Source organism: Oncorhynchus tshawytscha, linkage group LG24, assembly GCF_018296145.1.
Source record: "Oncorhynchus tshawytscha isolate Ot180627B linkage group LG24, Otsh_v2.0, whole genome shotgun sequence".
Taxonomy (NCBI): domain Eukaryota; kingdom Metazoa; phylum Chordata; class Actinopteri; order Salmoniformes; family Salmonidae; genus Oncorhynchus; species Oncorhynchus tshawytscha.
This window is the reverse complement of record NC_056452.1, coordinates 31175979-31192121: the sequence shown is the minus strand read 5'-3', so window position 1 is coordinate 31192121 and position 16143 is coordinate 31175979. Positions and strand designations below refer to the sequence as shown.

The following is a 16143-nucleotide window of genomic DNA, read 5'->3' as shown; positions in this document are numbered from 1 at the left end:
ATTGGGTCTAATCCCTAGTCTCTACTCTGGGATATTGGGTCTAATCCCTAGTCTCTCTACTCTGGGATATTGGGTCTAATCCCTAGTCTCTCTACTCTGGGATATTGGGTCTAATCCCTATTCTATGAAATGGGGCGTCTTCATCTTGTGCCTTTTTCTTGTAACTGTTCAGCATAGTCCACTCTTCTGCTGACAGAGCCTTCCTTCATCTTCCCAGCCGTTGTCCGACAATCCTTTCCGACCTCACCCCCAAATGTTCAGCCACCCATCCTCCATCCATTAATGCGGGCCCGGCCATGTCCATTAAACTTCTTTAGGGTGATGATTTTGTCCTTCACCAACATTTTATAGAAATGTAGAACAGCGTCAGTTGTAGAATCCAGTCTTGCCCCCAATACACCAGAGGTACCTCCAGCAGCCAGTGCAACAGACTCAGCCTTAGTGCTTCTGAACCCCTTCATTACACTCCAAACCCCCTAAGAAGGACTCCGTAACATGGAGCTACTCCATCCCTAGAAATCTGGCTACTATCAACGAAAACAAATAAATCCTTATTTAACTCGAATCCCCCTTCCTTCTGTAAAAACCAGACCTGCCACCCCTCTCCACACCACATTTTCCAGTCCATAAAGCAACCTTTGAATCAGCTGACACCAGAAAGCAGCAGCCGTACTAGCAACATGTACCAGACCTTGTCCCCCCCTCCGCTTTTGACCAATACAAAACACTTTGTGGAACCCAAATTATTTTTACCCCCCCCAAAAAAAATCTACAATAATTTCCTGTATCTTGGCCAGAAGGCCAGACGGTGGCTCTAAACATTATATCCGATGCCACAGTGCAGAGGCAACCACATTATTAATAACAGTGTGCCTCCTGTATGACATACGAGATAACAACCATCCTATCTCCTCATCCTCCTTCATCATATCAACTACCCAATACAACGTATTTCCATTGGCCCTCATCCCCAGCTACACTCCAAGATATTGAACCCTCCCCCTGGCAAAGCCATGGTCCCTCCAGACCCAATCTGTAAAGCATAACTTTTGTTGTCCAAAATTTTCCTTGCAGAGGATATTCCCTGTCACCCAAACTATCCACTTGATTTTTCACCTAAATAAGTGCATTAGCATTAGCTGAGAGACCAATAGAGGAATATCCTCTGAAAGGTGCACCCTTCAATGTGACTTCTAATGCTATTTAGTAGTGGCTCTATAACGATGGTAAACAACATTACAGACAACGAACACCCCTGTCTAGTTCTCTCACACTTTAAAAAGGAGCACTCAAGCCACCGTTAACTTTCGATACTCTTTAATGTCACCATATATCACCCTGATCATGGCAGTAAAACCAGAGCTGAAACCAAAGGCTCCAAAGTGGCCCCATAGAGGTACTGATGTTCAACTCGGTCAAATGTCTTTTCCTGATCAATTGAAGTTAGACCAGCATTCAACCCAACAGCCCTAGAGACATCCACAACATCCAGAATCAGGGAAATGTTATCCCCTATCTGCCTGCCGGAACACAGTAGGTCCGTGTGATTTGCCCCCATCACCTCCCTCAGCCTGGTGGACAAAGCCTTGGACAGCATCTTATTATCAGTCCACATTAAGGTCAACGCCTCCAGTTCTTCACTCCACAGGGTCACCCTTTGTTGGCAGTAAGGTGAGGACAGCCATTCTGCAGCTTAACGGTAGTAACCTCCGGTCAAACTATCGTTAACTACTGCTGCCAATCCTCTCCCCAACATAGCCCAAAAATACTTCAAAAAGTCAACGGAAGCCCATCAATGCCCGGTGCCCTTCCATTTCCATGCCTCTTTAATGCAGTGTACAGCTCTGCAAAGACGATGGTTGCTCTAGTTGAACCTGAGCTCCCTGCCACCTGTGGGAGCCCATCAAGGAACTGCCGTGTCACTGTTTAACCCCTCTATACTCCACAGGTAGAACTCAGCATAGACCTCTACTGTCCTCTTTCTAATTCCACTTGTAGAGCTCAACATAGAACTCTACTGTCCTCTTTCTAACAGGTAGAATCAGCATAGACTCCTACTGTCCTTTCTTTCTAATTCCACTTGTAGAGCTCAGCATAGAACTCTACTGTTCTCTTTCTAATTCCACTTGTAGAGCTCAGTATAGAACTATACTCTCCTCTTTCTAATTCCACTGGTAGAGCTCAGCATAGAACTCTACTATGACCAGGGGATGTTCTCTGTTTAGTGAGTCCTCCAGATCAGAGGCAGTAGGGATGACCAGGATGTTCTCTGTTTTAGTGAGTCCTCCAGATCAGAGGCAGTAGCCAGATCAGAGGCAATTGGGATGACCAGGGATGTTCTCTGTTTAGTGAGTCCTCCAGATCAGAGGCAGTAGAGATGACCAGGGATGTTCTCTGTTTAGTGAGTCCTCCAGATCAGAGGCAGTAGGGATGACCAGGGATGTTCTCTGTTTAGTGAGTCCTCTAGATCAGAGGCAGTAGGGATGACTAGGGATGTTCTGTTTAGTGAGTCCTCCAGATCAGAGGCAGTAGGGATGACCAGGGATTTTCTCTGTTTAGTGAGTCCTCCAGATCAGAGGCAGTAGGGATGACCAGGGATGTTCTCTGTTTAGTGAGTCCTCCAGATCAGAGGCAGTAGGGATGACCAGGGATGTTCCCTGTTTAGTGAGTCCTCCAGATCAGAGGCAGTAGGGATGACCAGGGATGTTCTCTGTTTAGTGAGTCCTCCAGATCAGAGGCAGTAGGGATGACCAGGGATTTTCTCTGTTTAGTGAGTCCTCCAGATCAGAGGCAGTAGGGATGACCAGGGATGTTCTCTGTTTAGTGAGTCCTCCAGATCAGAGGCAGTAGGGATGACCAGGGATGTTCTCTGTTTAGTGAGTCCTCCAGATCAGAGGCAGTAGGGATGACCAGGGATGTTCTCTTGATTAGTGTGTGAAATTGGACCATTTTCCTGTCTTGTTAATCATTAAAAATGTAAGGAGTACTTTTGGGTGTCAGGGAAAATGTACGGAGTAAAGAGTTTATTTTCTTTAGGAATGTAGTGAAGTAAAAGTAAAATGTTTTCAAAAATATAAGTAGTAAAGTACAGATACCCCAAGAAACTACTGAAGTAGTACTTTAAAGTACTTTTCACTACTGTGTGTATGTGTGTATGTGTGTGTTTATGTTATGTGTGTGTGAATGTGTGTGTGTATGCGTGTATGTTATGTGTGTGTGTGTGTTTATGTTATGTGTGTGTGAATGTGTGTGTGTATGCGTGTATGTTATGTGTGTGTGTGTGTTTATGTTATGTGTGTGTGAATGTGTGTGTGTATGCGTGTATGTTATGTGTGTGTGTGTGCGTGTTTATGTTGTGTGTGTGTATGTGTGTGCGTGTATGTTATGTGTGTGTGTGTGTGTGTGTGTGTGTATGTGTGTGTTTATGTTGTGTGTGTGTGTTTGTGTTTATGTTATGTGTGTATGCACCTATATTACAGGTAGCCCCTCCCTCCCTCCCATCCAGACTAACTCACCTATATTACAGGTAGCCCCTCCCTCCCTCCCATCCAGACTAACTCACCTATATTACAGGTAGCCCCTCCCTCCCTCCCATCCAGACTAACTCACCTATATTACAGGTAGCCCCTTCCCTCCCTCCCATCCAGACTAACTCACCTATATTACAGGTAGCCCCTCCCTCCCTCCCATCCAGACTAACTCACCTATATTACAGGTAGCCCCTCCCTCCCTCCCATCCAGACTAACTCACCTATATTACAGGTAGCCCCTCCCTCCCTCCCATCCAGACTAACTCACCTATATTACAGGTAGCCCCCTCCCTCCCTCCCATCCAGACTAACTCACCTATATTACAGGTAGCCCCCTCCCTCCCTCCCATCCAGACTAACTCACCTATATTACAGGTAGCCCCCTCCCTCCCTCCCATCCAGACTAACTCACCTATATTACAGGTAGCCCCTCCCTCCCTCCCATCCAGACTAACTCACCTATATTACAGGTAGCCCCTCCCTCCCTCCCATCCAGACTAACTCACCTATATTACAGGTAGCCCCTCCCTCCCTCCCATCCAGACTAACTCACCTATATTTCAGGTAGCCCCCTCCCTCCCTCCCATCCAGACTAACTCACCTATATTACAGGTAGCCCCTCCCTCCCTCCCATCCAGACTAACTCACCTATATTACAGGTAGCCCCCTCCCTCCCTCCCAACCAGACTAACTCACCTATATTACAGGTAGCCCCTCCCTCCCTCCCATCCAGACTAACTCACCTATATTACAGGTAGCCCCCTCCCTCCCTCCCATCCAGACTAACTCACCTATATTACAGGTAGCCCCTCCCTCCCTCCCATCCAGACTAACTCACCTATATTACAGGTAGCCCCTCCCTCCCTCCCAACCAGACTAACTCACCTATATTACAGGTAGCCCCTCCCTCCCTCCCAACCAGACTAACTCACCTATATTACAGGTAGCCCCCTCCCTCCCATCCAGACTAACTCACCTATATTACAGGTAGCCCCTCCCTCCCTCCCAACCAGACTAACTAACCTATATTACAGGTAGCTCCTCCCTCCCTCCCATCCAGACTAACTCACCTATATTACAGGTAGCCCCTCCCTCCCTCCCATCCAGACTAACTCACCTATATTACAGGTAGCCCCTCCCTCCCATCCAGACTAACTCAACTATATTACAGGTAGCCCCTCCCTCCCATCCAGACTAACTCACCTATATTACAGGTAGCCCCTCCCTCCCATCCAGACTAACTCAACTATATTACAGGTAGCCCCTCCCTCCCATCCAGACTAACTCACCTATATTACAGGTAGCCCCTCCCTCCCTCCCATCCAGACTAACTCACCTATATTACAGGTAGCCCCTCCCTCCCACCCAGACTAACTCACCTATATTACAGGTAGCCCCTCCCTCCCTCCCATCCAGACTAACTCACCTATATTACAGGTAGCTCCTCCCTCCCTCCCATCCAGACTAACTCACCTATATTACAGGTAGCCCCTCCCTCCCATCCAGACTAACTCACCTATATTACAGGTAGCCCCTCCCTCCCACCCAGACTAACACCTATATTACAGGTAGCTCCTCCCTCCCTCCCATCCAGACTAACTCACCTATATTACAGGTAGCCCCTCCCTCCCTCCCATCCAGACTAACTCACCTATATTACAGGTAGCCCCTCCCTCCCACCCAGACTAACTCACCTATATTACAGGTAGCCCCTCCCTCCCTCCCACCCAGACTAACTCACCTATATTACAGGTAGCCCCTCCCTCCCATCCAGACTAACTCACCTATATTACAGGTAGCCCCTCCCTCCCTCCCATCCAGACTAACTCACCTATATTACAGGTAGCCCCCTCCCTCCCTCCCATCCAGACTAACTCACCTATATTACAGGTAGCCCCTCCCTCCCTCCCATCCAGACTAACTCACCTATATTACAGGTAGCCCCTCCCTCCCATCCAGACTAACTCAACTATATTACAGGTAGCCCCTTCCCTCCCTCCCATCCAGACTAACTCACCTATATTACAGGTAGCCCCTCCCTCCCATCCAGACTAACTCAACTATATTACAGGTAGCCCCTCCCTCCCTCCCATCCAGACTAACTCACCTATATTACAGGTAGCCCCCTCCCTCCCACCCAGACTAACTCACCTATATTACAGGTAGCCCCTCCCTCCCTCCCATCCAGACTAACTCACCTATATTACAGGTAGCCCCTCCCTCCCATCCAGACTAACTCAACTATATTACAGGTAGCCCCTTCCCTCCCTCCCATCCAGACTAACTCACCTATATTACAGGTAGCCCCTCCCTCCCATCCAGACTAACTCACCTATATTACAGGTAGCCCCTCCCTCCCTCCCATCCAGACTAACTCACCTATATTACAGGTAGCCCCTCCCTCCCACCCAGACTAACTCACCTATATTACAGGTAGCCCCCTCCCTCCTATCCAGACTAACTCACCTATATTACAGGTAGCCCCTCCCTCCCACCCAGACTAACTCACCTATATTACAGGTAGCCCCCTCCCTCCTATCCAGACTAACTCACCTATATTACAGGTAGCCCCCTCCCATCCAGGGGAACACTTGCATTGGAAGGTGTCTCCCTCGTCATGGCATGTCCCTCCGTTGTTACAGGTAGCCTCGTCACACTGGCTCTCACCTGGGAGACAGAGTTAAAGAGTCAGTGTTTTCATAATGCACACACACACACCTACCTGTGTGATAACATTCACACCTAAGCACATACCATGAACCTCAGGCTCATTACACTGGTAGATAGAAAATGAGAGAGAGGGAGGGAGGGAGCGAGAGAGGGAGAGAGAGAGAGAGAGACTGAGGGAGAGAGGAGACTGAGGGAGAGAGAGAGAGAGGAGACTGAGGGAGAGAGAGAGAGAGACTGAGGGAGAGAGAGAGACTGAGGGAGAGAGAGACTGAGGGAGAGAGAGAGAGAGAGAGGAGACTGAGGGAGAGAGAGAGAGAGAGAGAGCATGACTGAGGGAGAGAAAGAGAGAGACTGAGGGAGAGAGAGAGAGAGAGAGAGAGAGAGAGAGAGAGAGAGACAGGGACAGAGAGACTGAGGGAGAGAGAGACTGAGGGAGAGAGAGAGAGAGAGAGAGAGAGAGAGAGAGACTGAGGGAGAGAGAGAGAGAGAGAGAGAGAGAGAGAGAGAGACTGAGGGAGAGAGAGACAGAGAGAGAGAGAGAGAGAGAGAGACTGAGGGAGAGAGAGAGAGGGAGACAGGGACAGAGAGGTGTTCTTACGGGAGTGGCAGGTCTTCCCCTTCCAGCCGTTCATACACTCACAGAAGAAATCAGTCACCAGGTCTCGACATGTTCCTCCATTATGGCATGGACTAGTGCTGCAGTCATCTATATCTGTAGGAGAGGAGGGGGAGGAAGAGGAGGAGGAGAGAGAGGAGAGGGGGAGAGGAGGAGGAGAGAGAGGGGAGGGGGAGGAAGAGGAGGAGGAGAGAGAGGAGAGGGGGAGAGGAGGAGAGGGGGAGAGGAGGAGTGGGGAGAGGAGGAGGAGAGAGAGGAGAGGGGGAGGAAGAGGAGGAGGAGAGAGAGGAGAGGGGGAGAGGAGGAGGAGAGAGAGGAGAGGGGGAGAGGAGGAGAGGGGGGAGGAGGAGGAGAGAGAGAGGGGGGGAGGAAGAGGAGGAGGAGAGAGAGGAGAGGGGGAGAGGGGGAGAGGGAGGAGAGGGGAGAGGAGGAGAGAGAGGGAGAGGGGGAGGAAGAGGAGGAGGAGAGAGAGGAGAGGGGGAGAGGAGGAGAGGGGAGAGGAGGAGGAAGAGGAGGAGGAGGAGAGAGAGAGGAGAGGGGGAAAGGGGGAGAGGGGGAGAGGAGGAGAGAGAGAGGAGAGGGGGAAAGGAGGAGGAGGAGAGAGAGGGGAGAGGGGGAGAGGGGGAGGAACAGGAGGAGGAGAGAGAGGAGAGGGGGAGAGGAGGAGAGGGGAGAGGAGGAAAGAGGAGGAGGAGGAGAGAGAGAGGAGAGGGGGAAAGGGGGAGAGGGGGAGAGGAGGAGAGAGAGAGGAGAGGGGGAAAGGAGGAGGAGGAGAGGGGGAGAGGGGGAGAGGAGGAGAGAGAGGAGAGGGGGAGAGGAGGAGAGGGGAGAGGAGGAGGAAGAGGAGGAGGAGGAGAGAGAGAGGAGAGGGGGAAAGGAGGAGGCGGAGAGGGGGAGAGGAGGAGGAGAGGAGGAGAGAGGATAGAAATAGAGGAGGAGAGGGGGAGAGGAGGAGAGAGGATAGAGAGAGAGAGGAGGAGAGGGGGGAGAGGAGGAGAGGGAGAGGAGAGAGAGACTTGTTTCAGGTTAAATTGCTACCTTTACATAATGGTCATAATTACACGTAGCGACCTACTTAGTGAAACATATATCATGCATCTGTACGTGTCAACGATGATGGGTAAGAATGTGACCCCAGGAAAACTGGCGGTCGCTAAGGTATCAGCTAATGAGGATCCAAATAAAGACTAGTAGTGCTGCCGGGGGCCGGTCTAGAGGGGACCGGTCTAGAGGGGGCGGTCTAGAGGGGGCCGGTCTAGAGGGGGCGGTCTAGAGGGGGCGGTCTACAGGGGGCCGGTCTAGAGGGGGCCGGTCTAGAGGGGGCGGTCTAGAGGGGGCAGGTCTAGAGGGGGCAGGTCTAGAGGGGGCGGTCTAGAGGGGGCGGTCTAGAGGGGGCAGGTCTAGAGGGGGCGGTCTAGAGGGGGCAGGTCTAGAGGGGGCAGGTCTAGAGGGGGCCGGTCTAGAGGGGGCGGTCTAGAGGGGGCGGTCTAGAGGGGACCGGTCTAGAGGGGACCGGTCTAGAGGGGGCGGGTCTAGAGGGGGAGGTCTAGAGGGGGCGGTCTAGAGGGGGCAGGTCTAGAGGGGGCAGGTCTAGAGGGGGCAGGTCTAGAGGGGGCAGGTCTAGAGGGGGCAGGTCTAGAGGGGGCCGGTCTAGAGGTGGCAGGTCTAGAGGGGGCGGTCTAGAGGGGGCAGGTCTAGAGGGGGCAGGTCTAGAGGGGGCGGTCTAGAGGGGGCCGGTCTAGAGGGGGCGGGTCTAGAGGGGGAGGTCTAGAGGGGGCGGTCTAGAGGGGGCAGGTCTAGAGGGGGCAGGTCTAGAGGGGGCAGGTCTAGAGGGGGCAGGTCTAGAGGGGGCCGGTCTAGAGGTGGCAGGTCTAGAGGGGGCGGTCTAGAGGGGGCAGGTCTAGAGGGGGCAGGTCTAGAGGGGGCGGTCTAGAGGGGGCAGGTCTAGAGGGGGCGGTCTAGAGGGGGCAGGTCTAGAGGGGGCAGGTCTAGAGGGGGCAGGTCTAGAGGGGGCCGGTCTAGAGGTGGCAGGTCTAGAGGGGGCGGTCTAGAGGGGGCAGGTCTAGAGGGGGCAGGTCTAGAGGGGGCGGTCTAGAGGGGGCCGGTCTAGAGGGGGCCGGTCTAGAGGGGGCCGGTCTAGAGGGAGCAGGTCTAGAGGGGGCCGGTCTAGAGGGGGCCGGTCTAGAGGGGGCCGGTCTAGAGGTGGCGCTGCTGGGGGCCGGTCTAGAGGGGGCGGTCTAGAGGGGGCGGGTCTAGAGGGGCTGGTCTAGAGGGGGCCGGTCTAGAGGGGGCAGGTCTAGAGGGGGCAGGTCTAGAGGGGGCGGTCTAGAGGGGGCGGTCTAGAGGGGGCCGGTCTAGAGGGGGCCGGTCTAGAGGGAGCAGGTCTAGAGGGGGCCGGTCTAGAGGGGGCCGGTCTAGAGGGGGCCGGTCTAGAGGTGGCGCTGCTGGGGGCCGGTCTAGAGGGGGCGGTCTAGAGGGGGCGGGTCTAGAGGGGGCTGGTCTAGAGGGGGCCGGTCTAGAGGGGGCCGGTCTAGAGGGGGCCGGTCTAGAGGGAGCCGGTCTAGAGGGGCCGGTCTAGAGGTGGTGCTGCTGGGGGCCGGTCTAGAGGGGGCCGGTCTAGAGGGAGCCGGTCTAGAGGTGGCGCTGCTGGGGGTGCCGGTCTAGAGGGGGCCGGTCTAGAGGGGGCCGGTCTAGAGGGGGCCGGTCTAGAGGTGGCGCTGCTGGGGGCCGGTCTAGAGGGGGCCGGTCTAGAGGGGGCCGGTCTAAAGGTGGCGCTGCTGGGGGCCGGTCTAGAGGGGGCCGGTCTAAAGGTGGCGCTGCTGGGGGGCCGGTCTAGAGGGGGCCGGTCTAGAGGTGGCGCTGCTGGGGGCCGGTCTAGAGGGGGCCGGTCTAGAGGTGGTGCTACCTTCCCTAGAGGCACCTGTCCACCCCTCGTAGTTCTCATCAACATGTCGATCTCTCAATAGAAGTTGAAAAACACTTTTTATTTTTAAAGAATAAATACTTACTGGTCTCGCAGTGGTCCCCCTCCCAGCCGTCTCCACAGATACACTGGTACACACTGACTTTATCTATACAGGTTCCTCCGTTACCACACGGGTTGCTCTCACAATCATTAATATCTGAGATGGAGGGGGGAGAGAGAGGAGAGGTGAGGGGGAGAGAGAGAGAGAGAGAGAGAGGGGGAGAGAGAGAGGGAGGGGAGGAGAGATAGGACAGGTGAAGGGGGAGAGAGAGAGAGAGAGAGAGGGGGGGGGGAGGGGAGGGGAGGAGAGAAATCATTAGAAACTACAGTAAGGTAGGTTTAAATGGATAATGTACCTGTACAAAACAGTGAAAAAAGTGAGTAGTAAGATCATTCTCTGAGCGTTGGCTTTAGTTTGACGTGTGGAATGTGGTTGGTGTGTGAAATCTTGTGTGAGTCCCGCGCCAAGGCCACAGTGTTTGTGGACAGCTTAGAGGGACACTGGGTACTGTTGATAGGTGCCTGCCACTGGTGCTTTGAAGGACAACATGGGTGGTTTGGGATCAGGGTCTCTTTGCTTTAGCGAGATATGTCATGTCTATGAGTCAGTATGTCTGCTGTATGTCATGTCTATGTCACTATGTCTGCTATATGTCATGTCTATGAGTCAGTATGTCTGCTATATGTCATGTCTGTCACTATGTCTGCTGTATGTCATGTCTATGAGTCAGCATGTCTGCTGTATGTCATGTCTGCTATATGTCATGTCTATGTCACTATGTCTGCTATATGTCATGTCTATGAGTCAGTATGTCTGCTGTATGTCATGTCTATGAGTCAGCATGTCTGCTATATGTCATGTCTATGTCACTATGTCTGCTATATGTCATGTCTATGAGTCAGTATGTCTGCTGTATGTCATGTCTATGAGTCAGCATGTCTGCTATATGTCATGTCTATGAGTCAGTATGTCTGCTGTATGTCATGTCTATGAGTCAGTATGTCTGCTATATGTCATGTCTATGTCACTATGTCTGCTATATGTCATGTCTATGAGTCAGTATGTCTGCTGTATGTCATGTCTGAGTCAGCATGTCTGCTATATGTCATGTCTATGAGTCAGTATGTCTGCTGTATGTCATGTCTATGAGTCAGCATGTCTGCTGTATGTCATGTCTATGAGTCAGTATGTCTGCTATATGTCATGTCTATGAGTCAGCATGTCTGCTATATGTCATGTCAATGAGTCAGCATGTCTGCTATATGTCATGTCTATGAGTCAGCATGTCTGCTATATGTCATGTCTAAGTCACTATGTCTGCTATATGTCATATCTAAGTCAGTATGTCTGCTATACGTCATGTCTATACGTCAGTATGTCTGCTATATGTCATGTCTAAGTCACTATGTCTGCTATATGTCATATCTAAGTCAGTATGTCTGCTATACGTCATATCTAAGTCAGTATGTCTGCTATACGTCATGTCTATACGTCAGTATGTCTGCTATATGTCAATATGTCTGCTATATGTCATGTCTATACGTCACTATGTCTGCTATATGTCATGTCTGTATGTCAGTATGTCTGCTATATGTCATGTCTATACGTCATGTCTAAGTCAGTATGTCTGCTATATGTCATGTCTATACGTCACTATGTCTGCTATATGTCATGTCTGTACGTCAGTATGTCTGCTATATGTCATGTCTATACGTCATGTCTAAGTCAGTATGTCTGCTATATGTCATGTCTATGAGTCAGTATGTCTGCTATACGTCATGTCTATACGTCAGTATATCTGCTATATGTCATGTCTATACGTCAGTATGTCTGCTATATGTCATGTCTATACGTCAGTATGTCTGCTATATGTCATGTCTATACGTCATGTCTAAGTCAGTATGTCTGCTATATGTCATGTCTATACGTCAGTATGTCTGCTATATGTCATGTCTGTACATCAGTATGTCTGCTATATGTCATGTCTATACGTCATGTCTATGAGTCAGTATGTCTGCTATATGTCATGTCTATGAGTCAGTATGTCTGCTATATGTCATGTCTATGAGTCAGTATGTCTGCTATATGTCAGGTCTATACGTCAGTATGTCTGCTATATGTCATGTCTGCTATACGTCATGTCTATACGTCAGTATGTCTGCTATATGTCATGTCTATACGTCATGTCTATACGTCATGTCTATGAGTCAGTATGTCTGCTATATGTCATGTCTATGAGTCAGTATGTCTGCTATATGTCATGTCTATGAGTCAGTATGTCTGCTATATGTCATGTCTATGAGTCAGTATGTCTGCTATATGTCATGTCTATACGTCAGTATGTCTGCTATATGTCATGTCTGCTATACGTCATGTCTATACGTCAGTATGTCTACTATATGTCATGTCTATGAGTCAGTATGTCTGCTATATGTCATGTCTATGAGTCAGTATGTCTGCTATATGTCATGTCTATACGTCAGTATGTCTGCTATATGTCATGTCTGCTATACGTCATGTCTATGAGTCAGTATGTCTGCTATATGTCATGTCTATGTGTCAGTATGTCTGCTATATGTCATATCTAAGTCAGTATGTCTGCTATATGTCATGTCTATGAGTCAGTATGTCTGCTGTATGTCATGTCTAAGCCAACATATCTGCTATATGTCATGTCTATGAGTCAGTATGTCTGCTATATGTCATGTCTATACGTCAGTATGTCTGCTATATGTCATGTCTATACGTCAGTATGTCTACTATATGTCATGTGTAAGTCAGCATGTCTTACTCTCGTGACAGTATGTGCCTCTGAAGCCCTCCTGACAGTCACAGCTGAACTGTCCTCCAGCCTGGCTCCGACAGCGTCCGTGAGGACCACACACGTTGGAGGAGATGTACCGCTCTCCTCCAGGGGTACTGTTGGATCCCACGGCAACCGTGCAGCTGTCAATCACTGTTGGGGGAGGAGAGTTAATTTTCACATGCACGTGAGCAGAGATGACTGACAACAACACGAAGAATCTTCGGGTCTTAGGATTTATACAACGTTCTTCTATGTATTAAGATTGCAAGGGAAACGAGAGAGGGGGAGGGAAACGAGAGAGGGGGAGGGAAACGAGAGAGGGGGAGGGAAACGAGAGAGGGAGGAGGGAAACGAGAGAGGGGGGAGGGAAACGAGAGAGGGGGAGGGAAACGAGAGAGGGGGAGGGAAACGAGAGAGGGGGAGGGAAACGAGAGAGGGGAGGGAAACGAGAGAGGGGGAGGGAAACGAGAGAGGGGGAGGGAAACGAGAGAGGGGAGGGAAACGAGAGAGGGGGGGGAAACGAGAGAGGGAGGAGGGAAACGAGAGAGGGGGAGGGAAACGAGAGAGGGGGGAGGGAAACGAGAGAGGGAGAGGGAAACGAGAGAGGGGGAGGGAAACGAGAGAGGGGAGGGAAACGAGAGAGGGAGGGGAAACGAGAGAGGGAGTAGGGAAACGAGAGAGGGGAGGGAAACGAGAGAGGGGGAGGGAAACGAGAGAGGGAGAGGGAAACGAGAGAGGGAGGAGGGAAACGAGAGGGGGAGGGAAACGAGAGAGGGGGAGGGAAACGAGAGAGGGGGAGGGAAACGAGAGAGGGGGAGGGAAACGAGAGAGGGGGAGGGAAACGAGAGAGGGGGAGGGAAACGAGAGAGGGGGAGGGAAACGAGAGAGGGGGAGGGAAACGAGAGAGGGGGAGGGAAACGAGAGAGGGAGGAGGGAAACGAGAGAGGGGGAGGGAAACGAGAGAGGGGGAGGGAAACGAGAGAGGGGGAGGGAAACGAGAGAGGGGGAGGGAAACGAGAGAGGGGAGGGAAACGAGAGAGGGGGAGGGAAACGAGAGAGGGAGTAGGGAAACGAGAGAGGGGGAGGGAAACGAGAGAGGGAGTAGGGAAACGAGAGAGGGAGTAGGGAAACGAGAGAGGGGGAGGGAAACGAGAGAGGGGGAGGGAAACGAGAGAGGGGGAGGGAAACGAGAGAGGGGAGGGAAACGAGAGAGGGAGGAGGGAAACGAGAGGGGGGAGGGAAACGTGAGAGGGGGAGGGAAACGAGAGAGGGGGAGGGAAACGAGAGAGGGGGAGGGAAACGAGAGAGGGGGAGGGAAACGAGAGAGGGGAGGGAAACGAGAGAGGGAGGAGGGAAACGAGAGGGGGAGGGAAACGAGAGAGGGGGAGGGAAACGAGAGAGGGAGGAGGGAAACGAGAGAGGGGGAGGGAAACGAGAGAGGGGAGGAAACGAGAGAGGGGGAGGGAAACGAGAGGGGGAGGGAAAAGAGAGAGGGGGAGGGAAACGAGAGAGGGGGAGGGAAACGAGAGAGGGGGAGGGAAACGAGAGAGGGGGAGGGAAACGAGAGAGGGGGAGGGAAACGAGAGAGGGGGAGGGAAACGAGAGAGGGGGAGGGAAACGAGAGAGGGGGAGGGAAACGAGAGAGGGGGAGGGAAACGAGAGAGGGGGAGGGAAACGAGAGAGGGGGAGGGAAACGAGAGGGGGAGGGAAACGAGGAGGGAAACGAGAGAGGGAGGAGGGAAACGAGAGAGGGGGAGGGAAACGAGAGAGGGGGAGGGAAACGAGAGGGGGAGGGAAACGAGGAGGGAAACGAGAGAGGGAGGAGGGAAACGAGAGAGGGGGAGGGAAACGAGAGAGGGGGAGGGAAACGAGAGAGGGAGGAGGGAAACGAGAGGGAGGAGGGAAACGAGAGAGGGGGGGGAGGGAAACGAGAGAGGGGAGGGAGAGGGGGAGGGAAACGAGAGAGGGGGAGGGAGAGGGAGACGAGAGAGGGGGAGCGAAACGAGAGAGGGGGAGGGAAACGAGAGAGGGGGAGGGAAACGAGAGGGGGGAGGAGGGAAACGAGAGAGGGGGAGGAGGGAAACGAGAGAGGGGGAGGGAAACGAGAGAGGGGGAGGGAAACGAGAGAGGGGGAGGGAAACGAGAGAGGGGGGGGGAAACGAGAGAGGGGGAGGGAAACGAGAGAGGGGGAGGGAAACGAGAGAGGGGGAGGGAAACGAGAGAGGGGGAGGGAAACACGAGAGGGAGGAGGGAAACGAGAGGGGGAGGAGGGAAACGAGAGGGGGGAGGAGGGAAACGAGAGGGGGAGGAGGGAAACGAGAGGGGGAGGAGGGAAACGAGAGGGGGGAGGAGGGAAACGAGAGGGGGGAGGGAAACGAGAGGGGGGGGGAAACGAGAGAGGGGAGGGAAACGAGAGAGGGGGAGGGGGGGAGGGAAACGAGAGAGGGGGAGGGAAACGAGAGAGGGAGATGAGAGAGAGAGAGGCACTACAGAGGACAAGGTGGGCGTACCTTTGCACGTGCTGGTGTGACAGTGGTCTTTGAGGTGAGAGCAGTTTTTTCCTTCGTAGTCGTCTGAACAGGCGCAGTAGTGACCTGTAGCCAGGTTGTAACATGCGGCTCCATTCTGACATGGGTTGACGAGGCAGTAGTCTATGTCCAACTATAGAGAGAGACAGAGAGACATGTTTACATTTTGGTCATATACCAGACACTCTTTTCCAGAACATCTTTCAGTTAGTGTATAACACTAAGAACTATATAAATATATATATATATATATTTACTTTGCAAGAAAAACCTTCAAAAAAGTGTAGTTATCTGAGAGACAAGACCATACAAAGAGGCAGACAGACAGAGAGACGGGGTTCAGTACTAAAACACAGACCAGCATCCTCCCAACAGAGACTTGCCAGGAAATACCCCCCCCCACACACACACACACACACACACACACACACACACGAGACTTCGTCAGTGAGTCTGGGTTTAAACAGAATGTCTCCAACACACAGCACTTAGCTTCACTAAGACAAAACCCTGGCTTAAAATGAAGGTTGATCAGTGAACTATAGACAGGTTGGAGGGTGGGGTAGTCAGGGTGGGGTAGTCTAGTAGTCAGGGTGGGGTAGTCTAGTAGACAGGGTGGGGTAGTCTAGTAGACAGGGTGGGGTAGTCTAGTAGTCTAGTAGACAGGGTGGGGTAGTCTAGCAGACAGGGTGGGGTAGTCTAGTAGTCTAGCAGACAGGGTGGGGTAGTCTAGTAGTCTAGCAGACAGGGTGGGGTAGTCTAGTAGTCTAGTAGACAGGGTGGGGTAGTCTAGTAGACAGGGTGGGGTAGTCTAGTAGTCAGGGTGGTGGGTAGTCTAGTAGACAGGGTGGGGTAGTCTAGTAGTCAGGGTGGGGTAGTCTAGTAGTCAGGGTGGGGGTAGTCTAGTAGTCTAGCAGACAGGGTGGGGTAGTCTAGTAGTCTAGCAGACAGGGTGGGGTAGTCTAGTAGTCTAGTAGACAGGGTGGGGTAGTCTAGTAGTCTAGCAGACAGGGTGGGGTAGTCTAGT

The 16143-nt window shown here is 52.3% G+C and overlaps 1 protein-coding gene across 3 annotated transcripts in view; it reads right to left on the bottom strand.

The window, feature by feature from the left end:
- The window catches only part of LOC112236561 (protein jagged-1b), a 114861-nt gene that overhangs the window by 40854 nt on the left and 57864 nt on the right, over window positions 1-16143 (bottom strand). For all 3 annotated transcript variants that reach the window (XM_042305658.1, XM_042305659.1, XM_042305660.1), the window contains 5 exons: window positions 15099-15249; window positions 12574-12738; window positions 9825-9938; window positions 6799-6912; window positions 6084-6197 (listed from right to left, as the gene is read on the bottom strand). In XM_042305658.1, coding sequence (XP_042161592.1) covers window positions 6084-6197; window positions 6799-6912; window positions 9825-9938; window positions 12574-12738; window positions 15099-15249 — 658 coding nt within the window. The remainder of the gene's footprint in view (window positions 1-6083; window positions 6198-6798; window positions 6913-9824; window positions 9939-12573; window positions 12739-15098; window positions 15250-16143) is intronic.